General features: G+C 38.7%; 1 protein-coding gene across 3 annotated transcripts in view; it reads right to left on the bottom strand.

Annotated features, from left to right (window-relative positions):
* Positions 1-16,720, bottom strand: part of LSAMP (limbic system associated membrane protein) — a 655,299-nt gene extending 638,579 nt beyond the window's left edge. For 2 of the 3 annotated variants that reach the window (XM_004278509.3, XM_033403269.2), the window contains exon 1: positions 16,074-16,689. In XM_004278509.3, coding sequence (XP_004278557.1) covers positions 16,074-16,228 — 155 coding nt within the window. In that variant the 5' untranslated portion in view covers positions 16,229-16,689. Of the gene's footprint in view, positions 1-16,073 lie in introns of all 3 variants that reach the window. The other variant, XM_004278510.4, reaches the window with a different exon arrangement.
* Between the last annotated feature and the right edge of the window lie 6,573 nt (positions 16,721-23,293).

Raw genomic sequence — 23,293 nt, 5'->3', positions numbered from 1 at the left:
TGTTAACGTGCATGCCAAAGTAATAGAGGTAGTCAAAAGATGTAAACAATGAGGTCACCATTTGACCTGATCAAACTCTATGAAGTTTCATGAATACAAAAGTATCTTTCTGAGATCAGATTTTATTCTGATATTCTTCAACATAGGAAGATACAACACCTGAGTAGATCTTCTGTTTTTATGAAATGCAGCCCCTCTCTCTTGACATGTTTGCAAATCCTCCAGTGGGAAGAAAGTAGTAAAGGTATGAATTTTAAAACCCATAGAAAAATGATTAGAGAATCCAGTTCTGAATGGAATTCTTCATAAGCAATCAAAGCTATAAAGGGATGCCAGCAAAAATAAAATATAAACATACATAAAATAAACTGGAGTAGAAATTCAGAATATCACAGAATAGTAGTAGTAGAGATATTGAGAAATCAACTTCAACCTTCTACTATATAAAGGGTTTGTTTTGTAATAATATTTCTCAGGGGCTTCCCCGGTGGTGCAGTGGTTGGGAACCAGCCTGCCAATGAAGGGGACACGGGTTCGAGCCCTGGTCCGGGAGGATTCCACATGCCACGGAGCAACTAAGCCCAGGCGCCACAACTACTGAGCCTGCACTCTAGAGCCTGCGAGCCACAACTACTGAGCCCACGTGGCGCAACTACTGAAGCCCACTTGCCTACAGCCCGTGCTCTGCAACGGAGTAAGCCGCCACAATAGGAGGCCCATGCACTGCAGCGAGGAGTGGCCCCCGCTCACCACAACTAGAGAGAGCCCACGCGCAGCAACGGAGACTCAACAAAGCCAAAGATAAATTAAATAAATAAATAAATAAATTTATTTTTAAAAAAATAATAACAATAATATTTCTCAGTAGTGGTTACCTGTCCTCTGCTTAAATACAAAATGACTAAAATCTTACTTCTTCACAAGGAAATCTATTCCACTTGGCAGAATAGCAAATGACATTTATAAAATAAGCACACATATACCTATAGATACGTATATACAATTGACCCTTGAAAAACATGTGTTTGAACTGCACGGGTCCACTTATACTTGTATTTTTTCAATAGTAAGTAGTACAGTACTACATAATCCTTGGTTGGTTGAATCTGCAGATGCAGATACAGAGGAACCAACTACACAGAGGTGGATTTTTGACTTTGCTGAGGTTCAGGGCCCCTAACCCACACATTGTTCAAGGGTAGACTATATAGAGCTGTCTGTAGGTATCCACAGAGGATTGTTCCAGGACCCTCCGTGGGTACTGAAATCAATAGATGCTCAAGTCCCTTATATAAAAATGGTATAGTATTTGCATATAACCTACACACATGTTCCCATATACTTCAAATCATCTCTAGATTACTTAGAATAACTAATACTATGTAAGTGCTTTGTAAATAGTTGTAAATACAATGTAAATGCTATGCAAATCATTGCCAATACTTTGGCAAATTCAAGTTTTGCTTTTTAGAACTTTCTGAAATTTTTAAAAAGTATTTTCTATCCACAGTTGATTGAATCCATGGATGCAGAACCCACAGATATGGAGAGCCAACAGGAACTGGAGATCATTCTTATTTTATTCTTATAATAACCTTCTGGGATAAGAAGGTAAATATTATTATTATCCTTTCATTTTATAAATAAAGGTCTTGAGGCCCAGTAAGGATAAATGATTTGCCCATATTTACAAAGCTGGTAATTGATAGAGGTGATTGGAGTTAGGTCTCCTGGCTCAGAAGCTTGTTATTTCCATTATGTCATTAAAAAAAAAAAAAGTTCATATTTTAAAAATCATTCAAACTGATTTGCTTATTTAAATGATGTTCTGTTTAAAATATAAACTACCTTAAATTCTTTGCTTTTCTTTAATCTCTCTTTTCTTTCTTTCTTCCTTTCTTTATCTCTTTTTTTTTTGAATGAGACATGGTATAAACACACACACACACACACACACACACACACACACACACACACACAATGTTCCTTTTCATAGAAAGCTACGATTTGCCTCCCTATAGCTTGCACCAATTTTCACCTTATAATCCTGTCAACAAAGAAAATCCTTTTATCTTTGTGTCATACACATAGTAGAAAGTTTGCTTCCTATGTTTTTATCCAAATATTGAAGATGGCCAAAGACAACCACCATCAATCAGTTCTTTTGTCATGATTCTTCAATCAACTGAAACAAAAATCTAGCTCATTATGGACCCATAATCTGTTCATAAGTCTATCAGGAGAAACCTGTCAAAACACAGATACTCAGAGTGAATGGCATTTCCCTGATGTACCAATATGGAATTTTATTTGTTTTAAAGAAATTGATTGACCATGTTACAGTTTGCTCCCAGGGGATCCAGGTTGGCTCCTAGTGATCACTGCTTGCTTTTCAAAATATTCTAGCATTTAGACTTTTGCTGTCATTGTTGCTGAGTTAATATTATTTTCCCCTTTTACTTATAACTAAGACAATATTGTATGTCACCAATACTGTGAAACAGTTTTTGTTTTCTACAGGTTTTCAGATGTTAGTAATAGTATTTCTACAATCATGCTATCAAGTTATTTTAGTGACCTAGGTTTCATATATATGAGTCTTATAGCCGAACTTGTTTATATTACTCTAATCATTTCTTCATATGCCTTGGGTCTTTAATATTGAAAAGGATATAAAAACAGAATTATGATAATTTTCCTTGATAAAAAATTGAAATTTAATTTAAATCCTTATTCTTCTTTCAGTGGCCAGTTTCTCATCTTCACTAGGAATGCTAGTTAACAGATCACTAGATCTTTTGGTGACTGAGAATGAAAGAAAATAGAAATTTAGTCTGGAACTGAGATCACAAAGAATTGATTTTAATTTTTTACGTTATTTCTCATTTAGCTAAGACAGTATTAATTTCTATTCTTTAATACAAGTAGAAAAAAATGTTATAAGATTTTACTTTTTAGGGGCTATATGATAACAAAGATATAACAGAAACAAGAAATATTATGTCTCGCTTCTCTTACAAGATAATTTTAGCTGTTGCATAATGATTAATTAAAAATAAAACATATTAACCAAACCAATTAAGAAAGCCATCATGTGATACTTATATATTATATCTGTCCACATCCTTGAAAACCTGGAAAATTTGGTTTTCTGAAATAAACTTCCCCAATTATTAGTGCATCAAATTAATTAGGTTCCTATTAAAGTGTGCTATGACCCAAGTTCACAATAATATTCACATTTATATTTTGTGTATGTAAATTTTATGTACATATAAAAGGCACATGCATGCTTTTACTCTCTATATATAACTATAAATATATGCTGAAAAAATTAAAAATAAAATAAAAATCTATACAATATAGATTAAGTACATTTGTGACACAAATTGTTTACACATAACAGATTCTGTATAAATACATACTGTTATTTTTAGAAGAACTGTATTTTGAATTGTTTTATTTTTATACAAGAATTAAGGCATTCATGCAAAAATATTTTTGTTTCCTAAACTATGACATTTATAAAATAATGTAGGAGTTTATTATTTTTTTTAATTTGAGCATATCATCATCTCATTTATAACATCATGCATTTCATCTGATTTACTCAACCATATTCAAAAACATAATGTCACTTTACCAGACCAACATCTTTGTTTAATAGGCAAGTAGGAATTATAACAATTTTGGAGTTGAAGCTATGGAGGCTAAAACCCAACTTTCTATAGACAATAGGTTTTGTGGAACTAAAGTCTAAATCTCTTGATGTTCAATCTAGAAATTTCTCTAATCTAGTAATATCCTATTGACTTTAGGCAGTTCCTTGTCATGGTGATGATATTAGATATTAGTTCATCAGATTACAGCCACAAAAGATACACAGAAGAATAGAGGTCAACAAGAAAGTCAAAGAAAAATCCATTCATCTGCTAAGTTAATGATTCAGCAACAGAAAATGCTGATCGTAAGATATGCTCACGCAATTGCACCATGAACATACACAAGAAGACAGCAATCTTTGGTTATCTCAAGATGAAGATCAGCCAGAAATTGGCAGCTGTATGTGGCTTAAACCCCATAAAATAAACAGCCCTGATGTAGATAGGGTAGAACAAGGTGTGACTGAAGAAACACAAAGATTAGAAATAAGGAAACCAATTATTTTTCCCATTTAGTATTTTCACGTGTATTTTGGCTATTCATGACTTAGTACTGAACTGCATCACTTTCGTTGTTATCTTTTGTTCCTAGAAACGTAGCGTGGCAAACATTAGCATGTCTAAAGCACAACTTGAGAAAGGATGTTACTAACTTAGAAAACTTCAAGATATAAACATTCAATATAGAAACGCATCATCAAAAATTATAAAGGAATAAATATTAATGCATTATTGTATGAGAAACTGGGTTGCATTTTCCCTCTGACCTAATACAAATAATGCCCTTGTGCATTATGGCAAGATGCACAAAAGGGAATTTGGGATTATTACAAAGCCCACTGTACATTCAAGTTGGAATTTCTCCAGGACTGAGTAATGAACCCTACACTGCAAATCTCAGGTAAGCATCATTGTTCAGTACGAATAATTACTCTGAGTCAAATGAATGTGAGTGATCTGCCCCTTGCCTCATTTCACAACGAAGTAGAACAGATCAGGTGAATATACCTGTTGCACAACAATCCTGCTCCCAAATCCCCAACTTAGCCCCTGAAAGCCCACAGCCACCGCTAGAGGGAGAAAGTCTCAGCAGTTCCCAGAAAGTATATCCCTTTTCTTACAGCTCCCTGCAAGGCTGAGCTCACTCTTCAGACAGTGGACATGCCTCACATCAGGAGCACTGAGGGACTCTTAGCTCTGTCAGAGCTGCTAATCAGTCAGAGGAAGGAGCATAATTTGTCTGGGCCCCTGTGACTGAAGCTTTGGGATTCTCCTAAAAAAAAAAAAACCCTATTTGACCTTCTCTAGAAAGCCATCCTCAAATAGAGTAGCTGCAACAGGGAATGTTCAAAGTATCTCCAGCCAAACCCCCTAATCCACCCTACTAATGATCAGAAGGGAATCAATCTCTTATTTTACTATGTCTTTTTCAACCACACATCCACAATCACTCCAGGGGTGGTTGATTTCACCACTAACATAACTTCCTTCATCCACGTCTCCTAATTTATTTCCTCTTTTATAAATAAATTTCTGCTCTGCTTGATTTATAGTATGACTATCCCTCTCTGTTCAATTCAGTGAGCAAATATTTATCTGAGCACCTGTAGGTACTAAGCTAAATTCTGGAATGGAAAGGTAAAGTAGATGAAACACCTGCCTTTGAAGGGCTGATAGTACATCTGAAGCAAGATACAAGTGAATATAATTTTTAAGTGTAGTAAATGCTTCATTGAGGTATGCATATACTGCAGTTACCTCATTTCTGGGTATATTTTTGAAGGAAACAGAATTAGTATCTCAAAGAGACACCTGCACGTCCGTATTCTTTGCAGCATTATTCAAAACAGCCGAGATATGGAAACAACCTAAGCATTCACTAATGTATGAATGGATAAAGAAAGTATGAAACCTATACCTATATCTATATACACACAATGGAATATTATTCAGCTATAAAAAAGAAGAAAATCCTGCCATCTGTGACAATGTGAATAACCTGGAGGACATCATGCTAAGCGAAATAAGCTAGGCAGAGAAAAATAAGTTCTGCATTATCTCACTTATATGCAGACTCTAAAAAAGTCAAAGTCAGAGAGGCAGAAAGTAGAATGGTGACTGTCAGGGGCTGGAGGGGTGGCAGAAATGGGGAGATATTAGTCAAAGGGTACAAACTTTCAATCATAAGATGAGCAATTTCTGGGGATCTAAAGTACAGCATGGTGACTATGGTTAATAATGTCGCATTGTATATTTGAAGTTTGCTAGCAGAGTCGATTTTGGGTGTTCTCACCACACACACACGCAAAGATAACTATATGAGGTGACCGATATGTCAATTAGCTTGATTTTAGTAACCATTTCACAATTGGTACATGTATCAAATCATCCTCCTGTACACCTTAAATATATGAAATTTTATTTGTCAACTGTATCTCAGTTAAGCTGAAGGGGAGGTATGCAGAGAAGCTATCAGCAATAATAAATAAGGTACTTAGCCCACTTTGGGAAAATTACGGAAGATTACTTGAATTAGATAGCACCAGAACTAACCTTGAGCCTTGAAAGAGCGGCAAAGAGGCAACCTAGCAAAGAAGTATGGTGGGAGGGGTGGAGAGGCGGAAGAGGCTCCAGGCAGAGAGAGCATCATGAAGAAACGTAAGAACCAGCATTGTGTGTGCACACACACTAGCATGCTCATGAGCGCCAACTGTAAGTGGTTCTGAACTAGTGGACCCAGTGAGGTAGCAGGTCATGGAGAGTTATCCAAGCTAAGGAGTTCTGCCTTCATGTTGTAGATGATGAGAAGCCTTTGAAGGATCTGGTGACATTTCTAGATTGATACTGGAAAACAACACGTCTGGGATAGTCAGGTGAGCTCGGGTCCATGGTTCTGCGAACTACCTGGAGTCTGGAAGGTCTAAGTAGTGTCAATTCCTACTTCATTTCAGATGTTTGTCTTCATCTTTACCTCACAAAGCTGGACCAGGTTTTATGATCCTGAACTTATACAGCAAGAGTTTAAAAAGATGGGGCTCAGCACTCTGAGTTGCATCTCCATGTCACCCCTTGTTACAATAGCTTTGACACAGAGCTTCAGTTCTAGGGACTACATCCCTCTCTTTTACTCCTTGACCAAGTTACCTATCTTGGTAATATGTCTGAGGAATATCCCTTATTACTGAGTTCTCTGCCCTGTTCAAGCCAGCCCTTAAGACAAGGACTCTGTTTCTTCTCTGAGCCTCAGTCTTGAGGCTGAGTCTGTACGAGGAGCTGACAGAACTCCCCGTAACACTGCCTGCCTCCATGGGGAGCTCACGAAAAGCTGTTGACCTGTTATTTTCCCCTTACTGTGCTCTGCCCTTTTTCTTTGCGTACCATGTTGTACCTTCCTTGGCTCCACCGCTCACCTGCTAAGAAAGCTTCATGAGACCTTGTCCTGCATGTCACACCAGAAACTCCCCAGGCACCTGCAGCAGTGCCTCTGCCATCCCAAGAGACAGGTCTAGATCTATTTCCAGTTCCTCCCAATTTAACACAATCAGTCCCAATTTTAGCCAAAAGTAACTTTTGTACAAATTAGAAAATAAAAGTTCTACCTTCCTGAAAGAATTTGATACAATCTACAGTGTCTGCAATGGGTAGAATACCCTTTGAGCCTGTGCAAAGGAGAGCCTGCCAACTGAGACCACAACCTCACTGAAGCTAGTCGGGTCTCCAAGAGGGACAAATCATAGGAGACTAGCATAATTTTTTGGGGGGGTAAAAAATGGCATATCATGACCTCCTAGAGAAATGGAAATAAAAACAAAAATAAACAAATGGAACCTATTGAAACTTAAAAGCGTCTGCACAGCAAAGGAAACCATAAACAAGGCGAAAAGACAACCCTCAGAATGGGAGAAAATATTTGCAAATGAAGCAACTGACAAAGGATTAATCTCCAAAATTTACAAGCAGCTCATGCAGCTCAATATCAAAAAAAACAAAAAAACCCAATCCAAAAATGGGCAGAAGACCTAAATAGACATTTCTCCAAAGAAGATATACAGATTGCCAACAAACACATGAAAGAACGCTCAACATCATTAATCATTAGAGAAATGCAAATCAAAATCATAGTGTGATATCATCTCACACTGGTCAGAATGGCCATCATCAAAATCTCTACCAACAGTAAATGGTGGAGAGGATGTGGAGAAAAGGGAACCCTCTTGCACTGTTGGTGGGAATGTAAATTGATACAGCCACTATGGAGAACAGTATGGAGGTTCCTTAAAAAACTAAAAATAGAACTACCATATGACCCAGCAATCCCACTACTGGACATATATCCTGAGAAAACCATAATTCAAAAAGAGTCATGTACCACAATGTTCATTGTAGCTCTATTTACAATAGCCAGGACATGGAAGCAACCTAAGTGTCCATCGACAGACGAATGGATAAAGAAGATGTGGCACATATATACAATGGAATATTACTCAGCCATAAAAAGAAACGAAATTGAGCTATTTGTAATGAGGTAGATAGACCTAGAGTCTGTCATACAGAGTGAAGTAAGTCAGAAAGAGAAATACAAATACCGTATGCTAACAAATACATATGGAATCTAAAAAAAAAAAAAAAAGAAAGAAAAAATCGTTCTAAAGAACCTAGTGGCAGGACAGGAATAAAGATGCAGATGTAGAGAATGGACCTGAGGACACAGGGAGGGGGAGGGGGAACGGTAAGCTGGGACGAAGTGAGAGATTGGCCTGGATTTATATATACTACCAAATGTAAAATAGATAGCTAGTGGGAAGCATTTACATAACACAGGGAGATCAGCTCAGTGCTTTGTGACCACCTAGAGGGGTGGGATAGGGAGGGTGGGAGGGAGACACAAGAGGGAAGAGATATGGGGATATATGTATATGTATAGCTGATTCACTTTGTTATAAAGCAGAAACTAACTTACCATTGTAAAGCAATTATACTCCAATAAAGATGTTAAAAAAAAAAAAAGTTTCAGGAAGAGAGTCCTATTGCATTGAATGTCATTGATGTAGTGCCTGACATTGAGTAGATGATCAGTAGATATTTATTGACCACTGGCTAACTCATATTTCATTTTCTTTCCTTTCTTTGCTTTAAAAATAATATTTATTCATCATAGAAAATTTGGAAACATAAAAGCATGAGGAAGAAATTAAAAAACAGCTTACAATTTCAAAACAAAAAAAGGCATATCATGTTATAACATGAAAACCAAGAAGATAATTTTCAGCTCTTTATTTGGAATAAAGATCTCTGACATGAGAAATAGGAGACATGAATCTAGTTCTCAAATGGTCACTTGAATCTTTAGACAACCAACTAAATGTTTCTCCTCTCAGTTACATCTCTTTAAAGTGAGATGAGACTGCCTGATCTCCAAGGACTTTCCTCTTCTAAATTTCTACAAATCTACCCTATAGTAATTAACAAATTCTGAAGCAAACTGTTTTCTTCAGCGAAGGTTAATCACTCATTAACTTGAGATTATGTTTTGATTACAGGTGACTATAAAAATGTGTTCACTCATCCTGCACTCCTGATAACAAACTCAACTATAAGATACATATGACTTTAAAGGACTTGAAAAGAAATGGCCATCTTAGACCAAATGGCCAAACTTAACCATAGAAATAAAAATAAAAAGCTTATTTTATTGTTTTCTAATTTTATAAAAGTTATTTCCTACTGTGAATATAATGATAATAATCTTATTAAGAGCTTACATTTTATAGTTTACAGAACACTTGGATACATAGTATCTCATCTGATCATAAAAATAGCTTGCATGCGTAGTAGGCCAAGTAACTATCACTTTTACTTATTTAATAGATCAGACTATTTCAGGATGTTTAGATCTTGGTCTTCTGACTACAGTCGGCCCTCTGTATCCATGGATTCTGCATCCACGGATTCAAACCAACTGCAGATTGAAAATATTTGGAAGAAAAATTCCAGAAAGTTCCAAAAAGCAAAGCTTGAATTTGCCAGAGCACTGGCAACTATTTACATAGCATTTACATTTTATTTACAACTTTTTACATAGCATTTACATTATATTAGGTATTATAAGTAATCTAGAGATGATTTAAAGTATACTAGAGCATGTGCATATGTTATATGCAAATACTATGCCATTTTATACAAGGGACTTGAGCATCTGCAGATTTTGGTATTGAGGGGGGTCTTGGAACCAATCTCCCACAGATACCATGGGACGACGCTACTTGTTGAACATTCTGAACTTATATCCTTGATAAAAATCCTTTATCTTTGACATAAACACTTGACTATTAGTTTCATGTAGACATCATCATGTAGAGTTGAAATGAATTCTACAAACATCTAGCTAATATTTTGAAAATCATATTTGTGGCAGCTATGACAACATAAGTACACAGAAGTAAGCCTGTTTGAATAAGACCAAAGATATTTTCCTTGACTAAATATAGTCTCTTTTCTCCCTTTAAAAAGAAAATCTAGAACTGTTTTGTATCTTTTGTGTCTTGCCTAACATAAATGAAAGAGCGAACACAAACAACAGGATTTAAAAAGTCAAGCTTTAATGCTATTTCAAGAGATATTATGTAAATTGGAACCACATTAAAATAATATGGATTATTTTAACATCCACTCCATTTTCCATGACATCGTAGGGATGAGATTGTGTGGTAAGGAAATGGATCTATGAGGATCTCTTTCCTGTCTCTCAATTGAATTTGCACATCTTTGCTGTTGAAATATTTCCCAAACCACACACATGACTATAATTTTTTACTACACGTCTAGTAAGTGCTGCCCTGAACATGGTTTGTAAAAGAGATTTTTCAACCAGTAAAGGAGCAGTTCTCAACTCAGTGTACATATCAGAATCATTTTTTAAATACCTATGTCCAAGCCCCACCCCAAACTAATTCAATCAGAATTTCTGAGAGTAGGGAATATGTGGCTTCATTGTTTTTTAAACGACCTCCAGTAGAGTGTAGCATGCAGCCATGGCTGTGAACTCTCTACAGCAGCATTTCTCCAACTTTAATGTGCTTATGAATCACTTGGGAACTTGTTAAAATGCAGATTCTGATTTTGTAGGTCTGGAATAGGCCCTGAGATTTTGGAATTTAGCAAATGACTATATGATATGAAAGATGCTCATCTACAGAACACACTTGTAGCAGCAAGAGTTGGTGGTTCTCAAACTGTGGCTCGGTCCCGCAGCACCAGCATCATCTGAGAACTTGTTACAAATGTAGACTTCAGCACCTACCGGAGAACTGAATCAGAAACTCTGAAGGTGGGGGCCAGGTAATCTTCATTTTCACGAACACTCAAGGTAATTTGGATACACCTTCAAGTTTGAGAAACTCTGGTCTAAAAAAAAAGAGCCCCCTAAAGTCTAAACAACTGGCTACATGTAGTTGAAAAACCACTAACACTTTATGCTTTATGTAGCAGTTTATAATTCACCAAAGTGAACTACTTTAACCTCTTGTGGGCCCTTTAAAACAATCCCATAGAGTAACTAAAATAGGTAATTTCATCATTTTTTAAATGAAACTGAAGTTCAAAATATTTAAGAGACATTCTCAAAGTCATGTAGCATGCAAGGATAGATCCAAAATTAGAGCCTAGCTTTGCTGAGTTGTACAAAGTAACAGGCAGGATATTCACAGGAGAACAGGGCCAATGGCCATAAACTGTGGCCTGAAAGGGCAGGCTCTCTTGGGCTCAGGTGATGACAGTGAGGGGTACCAGCACACAATCAGGCAACCTCCTACCAGGTGAGTCACAGACATTTGTACTTGGAGCTCCCAAAGACTACAGCAAAATGCACTAATCCTTCTTCTGCCTGAGTCTGCTGTTATGTGGAACCAGCCTCAAGAAACACAAATGTTTAACCCTCACCAACTGATTTAGTGGATGAGTCAGTCATTTTTGGTTGTTCACACTCCACGATTCTAAAAATAATTCATTTGAAGTCAAATTACCTAGAACAACCACCTTAACACGTGTTGTATGTACGTGTTTCATTCTTAGAGACACACAAACTACCACACTTTGTATTTGTCACATGAGATTTGTCTGCTGTGTTCCTCAGGACATAAATGAACAGCAAGTGACATTAAGTGCATAAACATCCTTTTAAAAACGTATACAATCTGCCATATTCTTAGACAAGATATAGCACACTTTACTCCATTATTTACCACGTATATTTGATAAAGGACTTAATGGGCAATGAACAGTCCTTAAAGTATCATAATAACCTAAATAAATTTTGATTACCTTTAGTGAGTTAACTACAGAAAAAGAAAACTTCATAACTGTCTCAAACTCCCCCTATAGACACATGCCCACAAAGTTTGTTTTCAAATAATGAATAATTATAAGTGGTAGAAAAAGCACATACTGTGTCAGGAGTTTGTTTGATTGTTGACAGTTTCTTTGTGAATGTAGGCGTGCCAGATGCTTTAAAGAAGAGAAGCCATTTTTCTCTTAAAAGTTGCACCAAATTTTTACATTTTACTGTCAAATAATCACATCTTTTTAATGTTTTTGCTTTTTCTCCTACTGTAGAAACAAACAAGGAAATAAAAGACCAAAGATTTTGAAAAACTAAAAATTTAACTATTTTAAACTTAGGTACTTAGTTTCTTACACCTAACACTTATTAGGTACATTTACATTTAAATGGTAAAAATGTTATCACCATAAAAGGTATTATAATATCCTGAAAACATCAAATAGGGTCAGAATTGTGAAATAAATGCAACTTCAATGCCCCCAATTTTAAATATTTAAAGTCACAGCACTAGTGTGGACCCTCTGATTTTACCACATATGCAGTTACGCAATATGTCCAGATATGCAGGTATATATAATTTTTGGAGTTACCTTATGAGCAGATATATTGGGATTGATTATTTTATAATGATCTTTCCAGACATATGCTGCTAATATTGAAAATATAGTTAGTGGGACTATTAAAAATGAAATTTTAAAGGTCAGATTGGAAGACTATTTTCACTTTTCCCTTAATTTATCACAAGAGTTACATGGTTTCAAGCTGCCAAGATTAACCAGGAAGTGAATCCCTATGGGAGCCTGGGTACAAGGACAGAGGGTTGGAAGGACCAGTGCTAGAAACTTATCCAGTAATTGATGAACTACTACACTTGTGGGGGGGTGGCAGTGAGGCAGGTGGGTTCCGTTCAGAAAAGCAACTGAGACTTCCGCACAAGTAAAGTCCTGTGGGTAACTGTGTCTCATACTTTACTGTGCAAACAAATGGAAATGAAGATTCTGGTTCAGTAGGATTTAGGAAGGCACTCCAGGAGCTGCTGCGGCTGCCACTGGTCTGTGAATCACACTTTGATCCTTTGCCTTTGAGATGGAAGATGGTACTGTGGTTTCCTTTAACTCTTAAAGGATCTCATAAAGGTGCTCATAAAGATCTAGAATCCCTTCTGGGAAACAACAGGCTTAGGTTGGTACACATGAGATTATCTTTCTTTCCACCTAGTTTTATCACCTTCATTCTAGAGTCTTTCTTTTCTTTCTTCCAAAAGATAGAAATTACAGAGCAAGACCCCAAGACTAGTATATACTGTCCTATCAAGATACACATTTACATCAAAGATCATAATTATACAAAAGTAACCATCAATTCCCCCCAAAAAACACTTGTTTCATGGAAGTAAGGCAGTAAAGGTAAATGTTTTGGGGACAGTCGGCCAAACTTCTGTCACTGGACCACCAGAATTACAAACCTCCCTTCTTTCCTGTTGCCATTTCAGATCATTCAGGGCCACAGACTCACTGAGACAGGATTTTTTTTCCCCTTGCCATTTCACTTTCTCAGTGCCAAACATCTACTGTGGCTTCCAACGAATCAAGTTCTCCTTCCTCTGCTCCCCTGGAAGCTCATGCTCCCAGTAAAATGTCAAAAATAAAGTGGAAGCAAGACTTTCCCAGGCTAGACTTGTAAACAGAAAGCAAGAGTGCCAATCTTCACCAGCAAACTGACCCACAAAGCTTACTGGATTCAGTTAAAGAGATTGAGAAGAAGGTCAGCTACGAAAAACAAAGGGAACTCTCTCCATAGTTACTTCTGATAGAGCTCCACCAACCCAGAAATAAAGCCTTGTCCAAGGCAAAGGAAACAAAAAAAGAGGGCACATTAGGTGAGGTCTGGGAAAGCAATGGGCTCTCACAGGTGACTTCTCTGCATGCTCTGTTTGTCTATCTTCTCTTTCCCAGGGAATGACTGCTTCTATATTTATTCTCTGTGCTCACTACCCACCCCATTTCCATACTGCAATGTCTACTAAAGTGTAATGCTTAAAAACTCCATTTCTTTTGAGCCATAGACACACAGAAGCACATATATATCATATATAGATATTTATGTAGTAAGACTGCCTCTCATAGACATAGAGTTGTATGCATACAATGTACGAAAATATAAGAATACCTTCTTTCTTCTAAATTAACATTTACATGCTTATCTAACTCTTTGATAACTATAGCTTAAGATAGAGGTGATGCTGACTTAGAAAGACCTTACAAAAGTTCATTTCATGGACATTAACATAAAAACTTATACACCCAGAGTATTCACTTTTCCCATATTCATTCTTATAATTCAGTGAAAACAAATCTTGCTAAGAATAGCATAAATTTATATAGAGTGCTTCACTTGTAAAGGGTTAATGACGTTAGGGAATATGAATGCTAGCAGTTGACATGGCATGCTTATGTGTTTGCGAAAATATTTTCTGCATCATGTCCAAATCCCTCTGCAAACAGATAAATTACTCTATAAATCTTATTACTCCATGTGGATAAATCACACATGCAGGTTTCACAGGGCTGGAGAGAGCTAGAAGGGAAAATATGCTTCGGATGGTAGGATCTTTGGGATTCATAATCACGCAATGCTCAGGAAATGAAGACAGGAGCACTTACACATTAGGATTTTCTTAGTTTTTATACTCCGCAGCAACATACACACACCACAACACACAACCCACACATCCCTCTCTAACAAGGCAAGAGATCCCAAAGCAGGACACTGTGACAGCCAACCAAATTTATTTCTGAGAAAAGGAAAGAAAACTTTGCTGCTGTAGGCAGCTCTGCTATAGAACGGCTCCCCGATGCCCCAGGGTTTATGCACTATCAGCTCCTTGCACACAGATTAGATGCTTCTTTTCTATCAGATACTGCTTTTTATTGCCACAACGAACAATATTAGCCAGACAGACAGACTGACACTAGGTCATTTCATTTGGATGAAATGAGATTTTAAAAGATCTCCAAGGAGAACATTTTCTTTCATTATTCATTTATTTATTTATTTATTTATTTATTTATTTTATTTATTTATTTTTAGTATCTGATAGAAATTCAAGGAAAGCTATAAAAAAGGACAAGGAGTATATGCAGTGGATGGCGAGGGGAAAGAGAGAAAAGAAACACAGGAAAACAGGCTAGCAGCTCTTTAGAAACAGAATTATGGCTAGGTTCCATCTGAGTTTCTCCAGCTCACTGTCCCTTACAGGGGTCAAACTCCAAGGACTTGGGACTCTTCCTTTCCAAATTTCAATCCCAAATTATATTTCGGAGTTTGACAGAGCTGCATAGAGATAAGACGCTGAGGTCAATAATCAATTTGAAATATCCATTTAATGCCACGTTAATTCTTTCCTAACCTATGTGCTTAACACTCCTATTCTTAAATATTAGCAATTCGGCAAGTTCCTTTTCTTTTTTCCTTCTGTTCATTCTTGTGTTGATTTCTATCCACATTCCAGAAAAGGCTCAGTAATCAACCGAAGTTCTAAGATTGATTTATTGCCCTCCATGTCAATTAGAAGATCCTTACGGAAAGTCTCCTATCCAAACTATTGCTGGGGCAGAGCGAGAGCCTTTCTGTACGTATCCACACGTACAAACACACATACACCACGGAGAAAGCAATACTGTGTACCACTCTCTGAGCGCCATAATTCAACAAACTCTTCTTTCTCAGTTAAGCAACCCCAACAAAACTCTTAAGTACAAAGCATCTGCAATCACAAAAGCAAAAATACTGCCCGAATGTCACTAACACCATGGATGAAATTAGCCTTTCTCAGCAAGAGAAGCAAGATCCTAGGAACGAAACAACATTTAACCAACCCTGCTGATCCTTGACAGTGACCAGAATCCCCTTGAAATTTGCTGGCAGATACCTCGACCAGTCTGTAAAAGGCGCGCGCACACACACACACACACACGCACACACACAGCACAAGCCTGCAGCATCAGGAGCTGGAGTTCACGGAGAACACACACACTCTTAAGCGCCACAGAAAAGTTGCCCGAAAGCCCTACCTGAGGATGGCCGTGTCCCCCTGCCTCACGGTGATGTTGTCGGTGCCTCGGTTAAAATCCACGCTGCGAACGGGCAGTCCTGTGGGAAGAAGGCAGAGCAATCTCAGTAGGACCAGCGGCAACTGTTTCCGATCAGGCTGAACTCTGGCGACCATGGTGGCCACGCCGAGGTGCGGGTCGCGGGCTACTCTGGAGGACGTGCGTGGGCCTGCTGCTCGCCGAGAGGGCTTTACAAACGGAGGGCTTTCATCCACGGCAAAGGCGTAACGGGCTTTGCCAATTTGTGGTCCTTTCCACTTTGCCTCTCTCTTTCCCTCTCTCAGTCTCTTTTGCCTCTAAGACTCAACAAAGCCCTCAAAAACCCGAGAAGAGGTGGGGAAAAGTCAAAGAAACAAAATTTGAAAGGAGAGAGTACAAAATATAAAACCCTCTAGAAAAGATGAAGAGAAGGCGGCCAAAAAGAAGGTGTTCTCTGGTCTCTCTGTGGCTGGATGCTCCTTTGCCAGCGTCTGAGCTGAGCCTCTTGCCTCCGTAACCCACTTTCCCGGTGGGCGAGGGAGCCGGCACCCAGCCTGCCAGCGAGTGTAAAGAAACCCACACAGCAGCGGCAGCAGCCCAGAGTCTCCCTCCCCCTCCTCCCCTTCCTGTTTCTCCCTCCAGTCCCTCCCTCCCGCCCTCCCTCCGCTTGGCACCTCCCCCGCCCGCCGCGGATTCCAACAGCCCCTCGGAGTCATCCCCTCTGCCCTCCCCTCAGCGTGGCCCCTCGCTTTCCACAACTGCCCCCTTCAGCAGCCGCCAGCCTCAGTGAAAGCCTGATGCGCCTTTAGGTTGTCAGGACAACAGCTCCATCTGAGGCCTGGCTGATTTCCTTAAGAAGAGGGAATGGAGCTTGGAGGTACCGTGCAAGAGAAAGGGGAAAAGGAGAGGGACTCAAGCTCTAAAACAACAGGAGAAAGGGTCCAGGGAAGGAGAGGCAAAGAGTGAGAAAGAAGGAAAAGGGAGAAAAGAAGAGAACACCAAGGCAAACCTTGACAGATGAAGGGAGTGAAACAGAGAAGGACAGGAAAGCCTGAGGGAGTGAAACAGAGAAGGACAGGAAAGCCTGAGGGGTGGAGGGGGACCAGTGCTGAAAGATGGGATGAGGAATGCAAAACAGAAGAAACTTGACAGTGGAGTCTAAGATGAAAAGCCAAAGTCGATTTTAAAACTAAATATTTCTCCAACTGTCTTTTCATACCCACATCTTGTTCATTCTTTCCTCTCTCTTTCACGGGATTAATAAGGTTTATTTTCTCTCCTTCCTTTATCCCCTCCCCCTCTTGGAGCCCCCTTATGAAAGATGGATTGGACACAATGCTGGTATTGAGTGGTCTGAAGTGTGAATGCTTGGTTTGTCTTTTCCAAGTGCCAGCCTCAGCAGCTGATCCCTGATCCCTAAATCAACTTCACTCTCCAGGAAACCCTTACTCAGTCCCACACATGAGGAATGGTATTAAGGATTATTGTTTCAATGGCACGTTGCCGTTGCTTCCCAAATTTTTACTGACACTTGCTTCTCAAAATGCAAGGAAGGAGATTCGTATATCAGAAAGCTTGTCACTTACAGGGTGACACTGAGGCTGCATACAGCACTGCAGTGAATGGAAGACAGGTTACCATCATTTGTCATTCCTTCTACTCCATGAGTCAATCCAAGTGATAAGGGCCATCAGGGGCCTAGGGTGTTAGTCACTCATGTGAGAGCCCCCAACGATTAGACCTCTCCCTCAGAACCCATGCTGAGCATAAAAGATGGAAATGGACCAACCCAAAACTTTTTGTTTCCTTTAATTTTATTTACTGGAATAGTTAAGGCATTCACATGGTACGAAAATCAAGTGATACAGAATGCTGTAGAGTGAATTGTAGTTATCTGTCCTATCCCTGTCTTTTTTTTTTTTTTTTTTTAGTACGCGGGCCTCTCACTGCTGTGGCCTCTCCCGTTGCGGAGCACAGGCTCCGGACGCGCAGGCTCAGCGGCCATGGCTCACGGGCCCAGCCGCTCCGCGGCATGTGGGATCCTCCCGGACCGGGCCACGAACCCGTGTCCCCTGCATCGGCAGGCGGACTCTCAACCACTGCGCCACCAGGGAAGCCCCCATCCCTGTCTTTAGGCAACCCATTTCTCCTATTTGGCAGCAGCAAATATTTCCAGGTTCTTATACATCTTTCCCTAAATATTCCATGTCCATACAAGTAAATGCACAAATACACATACACACACGCACATATTATGCTCACCCCTCTTATTTACACAAATGATTAGCCAAGGACATTTGAAAAAAAGGCATATGTTTAGGAATCGTCATCAAACTCCACCAGAGTACAAGCCTAAGGAGGCTCTTACTGTGCTGACACCTACCTTGCCCACACCAGAATATTCAAAGAGTTTATCTGCTACGTTTTATCAACTTAAAAGGTAGATTCACTCTTACAGATTATGTGAGGAAAGGAAGGAAGACCTTTTGTTTTCTTAAGAAAAGAACTTGAAGGATTGGAATCCAAACTGTCACAAATTCAAGATTGGTGGAGTTCAATTAATTTTGTTTTTACTACGCATTAAATTTATATAAATCAAGTTGTTTTATATTGAGGGTAATAAAGAGTCCCAGATAATAAATCAATAATGTTTTACCACTAATTTGTAACTGAGCTGTTTAAAACTCGGGACCCATTTTGCCAAAGGGAAAAAAAAATGGTTAAGTGCTGGTTGAACAACAAAACACATAATTCTGGGGTTCCCAGTATCAATGGGAAAATGAGCTTCGAGTGCCAAATGGAGATGGGAGGATTACATAACTCTATGCCGAGAGTGCAAGGAAAAGAGCACCCATCCCCACCCACTGCTGCCAACAAGCTTCACAATCCCTGGCAGGATTCTTCTGAGCTTTTAGAGATGAAGGGTTGGCTTAGACAAAGGTTTAAATATAACATTTTTTTGGGTGGGTGGTGTTTGTCCCATGTTAGGAGGAAGAAAGAAAAAAAGGACCGGGGCTACTAGAACATCTGTTTCCTCTGATGATGGCAGGTGAATGACATGACCCTGCAAGGAGAACTAGATACTGAGGGGAAGGATCAGATATATCAAGGGTGTGAAAATTCTCTTGCATCAGCGGACTATACTTTGAATGAAGAAAGAAGGAGGTTTTTCCAGGGCAAGGAGAAAGTATGGTGGGGTGGTAGCATATTGTTTGCGGTAGATGCCTAGACATGGTTGTTGACTACTGCCTATACCTGTAATCTCAAGTTACCTGTAAGACTTGTCCGGTCCTCGGTCAAAGCATAAAGTTTAACATATTGGTGTACAAAATAATTCACACCAAAGTAATAGGAATGTGAAATCTGTAGCAAATCAATCAGATCTGGAGTTTGTCTCCATAATCACTCTGAGAAAAGGATGTATAAAGTTAACCAGGATTATAATCAGAATTGTAACAGACCAATGCCTAACTTACTCAAGAGGATAAAATCATAAGTACATATTTATATAGAAAAAGATCACATAATGCAATTAAAGTTTTTTTTTCTTTTTAATAATTTCATTAGATAAAGTCCATTTCTTGGCAACTTTTATTGAACTAAACTGACTTACTGTGTGCGCTGGAAGTAAAATGCAAAAAAGAAGACGACATTTTTAGGGACCTTCCATGGTGGTCCAGGGGGCAAGACTCTGCACTCCCAATGCAGGAGGCCCGGGTTCGATCCCTGGTTAGGGAACTAGATCCCACATGCATGCCGCAACTAAGAGTTCGCGTGCCACCAGCTGAAAGATTCCCACATGCCACAACTAAGACCCAGTGCAACCTAAATAAATAAATATTTATTCTCTAATTTCTAATTCTAAATTCTCTAATTTAGATCATTGGATAATTCAGATTGAATTTCTGAACAATTTCAAAATCATGAAGTTTATCGTGTAAGTTATTTAATATTTATCATTTATGTCCAGATGGCAATTCAGTACCACTTTCTAACCCAACCCTTAGCTTAGCGGGAGCATTCTATAATTGATGAATATAGGAACAGAAGAACGACTGAATGTCCACGCCTACTCAAGTGGTTAATCTCATCATTTACACGATAATAAATCTATTTGTGGGTATACTATAAACTTTTGTTTCAACTTTATGTTCTCTCAGAGTCTTTTGCCTTTTCACTCCCTCATGGACCCCTTCTGGTTTTCTTTCCTCTGTGATCTCTCACTGAGATTAATACATTCTAACAAATCCAATAGTCTATACATATCGATCTCATCCTAACGGTCACTCCCCCAAATCTACTCCAATATTAATTCCTCTGCTTGCTTTCCTAAGAAATGTCGAGTAGGAAACAAATAGGTGTTACTGAAATTTATTCAAGCTATTTTATATACGCTTTTCCAAAATGGCTGGCGAAAATGAACATTCTTTCAGGTTATTTGTGAGGCAAGTATGGCTGTTAGCCATATGAAACAGCCATCATCACCCAAGTAAGATGATCTTAGCTACTACTTTAAAATAACATAGTGCCTTTCTAAAAAAAAGCTTTAGAAGATTCTGGCACTCTCCAGGGACAAATGCTGCAGCAAAAACAAAAACTGGCTAATGTCTGAGCACCCTAAGAAGCATGAAAGGTTTATTCTTCTGTTTAGCTTTGTAAGGTAATAGGCTCACAGGAAATCCAGATGCAGCCTGGAATGTACAACTAATTTAGCTACATTGGTTGCATTTTATGCTAAACGTGTCTATAATATTATTAATATACCATTCTACATTTCTACAGTTGTAAGGTCTTAATCATAATAACGCCATGCCTGTACTTTACTCACATAAGTGAAATTAGCATTTCCATATGAACTAGAAATGCATAATTGTCAATACTTCTCCTTAGGATTCCTGCTACGACATTCTCAATGATTTCATCATAATTTAGCAATATTCAAGTATGTCGGTTTATGCTCATAACAATGGTACTATCTTGTGTGAATTTCCTTTGGAACTCAGCTCCTTTGAATACAATAGCTTCATTCGCACGTGTCTCACTGCCTAACAAAATCAATCAGCTTCAAGTCAGTTAAATATTGTTCAAATCTTTAACTATAGAAACCTCAGTGATGTAAAGCATTTAATCCATACTCTGCACAATTAAAAATCACTCTTACATGGTTTGCTTTTAGTTCACGCCTTTGTAGTTCATTGTTATCATATTGGTCTTCTGCTTCTTTTTGTACTCATTCTGTTTTGGTATGCATCAATGCTTGGGTTTGCCCAAGTTTTAACAAGGTCTTTGAGATTCTTGAGCAGCTGCCTGGGTCCTCCCCCAGCAACAAACTTACTCTCATAGATATGCCATTATCTCATAGACACGTACTCGCTGGCCCATGGACCTTCCTCTTTTTTAGACTGCCCACTCTGCCACCATGTACAAGGAGGTGGCAGTTGCCAAGTAATGCTGCATCTTCTCTTTTTGATCTAGGCCTCACATATGGGAAGAGCACTGCAACATCTGCAAAGATGGCGGTAGCAGCACCTTCAGTATAGCAAGATGTTAGCGCAAGCAGGTAATCAGGCAATTATATCCTCTATTTGTGGTTGCTGTAATGACTTGGATTCCTACAATCAGAAAATAGGCCAAGGAAAAATGAGGAGGAGTGGAGGCAGATGTGCAATTCCATATACTGATATGCCCACTAAGTTTATGATTCATTCATTCACTCAATACGCTTTTAATGATACGGTCGTGAATCAAGACAGAGCAAGATTCTGTTTTCACAGAACTTACAAGCTCGATGCAGAGACAGATGCTAAAAAAGTAGATACATATTAACGTTATTTTGGAGAGTAAATGCCATGAAGAAAAATACGTGTGATAGAGAGAAAATGGCCTGGAGGTGTGGTGAGGGGAACATACGGTCTGAAATGTAAAGAGTCAGCCACGCAAAATCAGCAAAAAGACCTTTCCAGATAAAAGAAATGGCATGTGCGAAGGCCCTGAGGCAGGAATGGGTGTGTCATACACCAGGAATCAAAACGAGAGCAATAAAATTGGCGCATGTGGTCTGTGTGTATGTTGTGGGGATAGCTGAAAAAGCAGGTGAGATTAGACACTGGGGAGGGATCATAATGAAGAGATCCCAGGGTAAGAAATTTAGGTTTTTATTCTAGTGACTTGATTGGTCAGTAAAAGATTTTAAGCAAGGGATTGACATGATCTGATGTACATTTTAGAAAGATTGCTCTGAATACCATATGGAAGAAGGACTGTAGAAGGACAATAGTGGAAGCAAGGAGACAAAGAGAAGGAAATCTTAGTCATCCAGTGGCAACTGGCTTGGCCTGGTGGGGGGAGCAACAGGAATGGAGAGAAGATTGAGTTACCTCGTATTGCTCATGATGAGAAGACCCTCCCCAAAGAGGCTACGTTCTGTCACAAGTGATCGATGTTTTTCACATACCAGCATTCTCTCTTACTGTACTAGTTCAGTACAGTTCCTTGCAGGAAACTGCCACTCATCCATCCAATAATACCTGACAGAATGCCAAGTCGACTGTCATTTTACCAGCTAGTGAGAAAAAATAAACAAATAAAAACTGTGTCCCAGTTGGTGCTTTTCTTCAGGTATAAACTTTGCTTACCCTTAAATGGTTATTACATGTTAATTAAGAGTCAGTATAAGAAAGTGTTTTGTTACAGATTAAGAAGTACCTAACAAGATGGGCAGACACCGTTTAACTGCTAAACTTTACTAAATATTCTCTTACATATCTAATATCTCTGTTTATTTTGCAGGCAATAGCTATCCAGCTAAATCTAAATGGAATGCCTAGTTAAATATCTTGAGGCTATAAATCATGTAAATAACACTAATATGTTTTCTCAAGAGTTTACTGACAATATTGAGCTGCAGGGCAAATCTAGTGTTAAGCATTACATTATTCAAAGGGTCCCAGAAGTTTGCCTGCTTAAAGGTATCTTTCTTTACTGTCTGTAAATCACATTCTCAGTCCTCTCTGCTTTTAGTAGTGAATGTAGGAGCACTGCCTCTGCAAGAGGAAGAGGATTCACAAGATGTGTCTCATCAGTCATGTTATCATGTACAAAACAATTCATTAAAATAATATTTTTGAGGCCTACCATATGACAGGCATTGTGCTAAGCTATGGGGAAATAATAATGTACAGAATTGACACCCTACCCCATTG

The sequence above is a fragment of the Orcinus orca genome, chromosome 5 (genome assembly GCF_937001465.1).
Source record: "Orcinus orca chromosome 5, mOrcOrc1.1, whole genome shotgun sequence".
Taxonomy (NCBI): Eukaryota; Metazoa; Chordata; class Mammalia; order Artiodactyla; family Delphinidae; genus Orcinus; species Orcinus orca.
The sequence above is the reverse complement of the archived record's forward strand: the minus strand, read 5'-3'. Positions and strand labels throughout refer to the sequence as shown.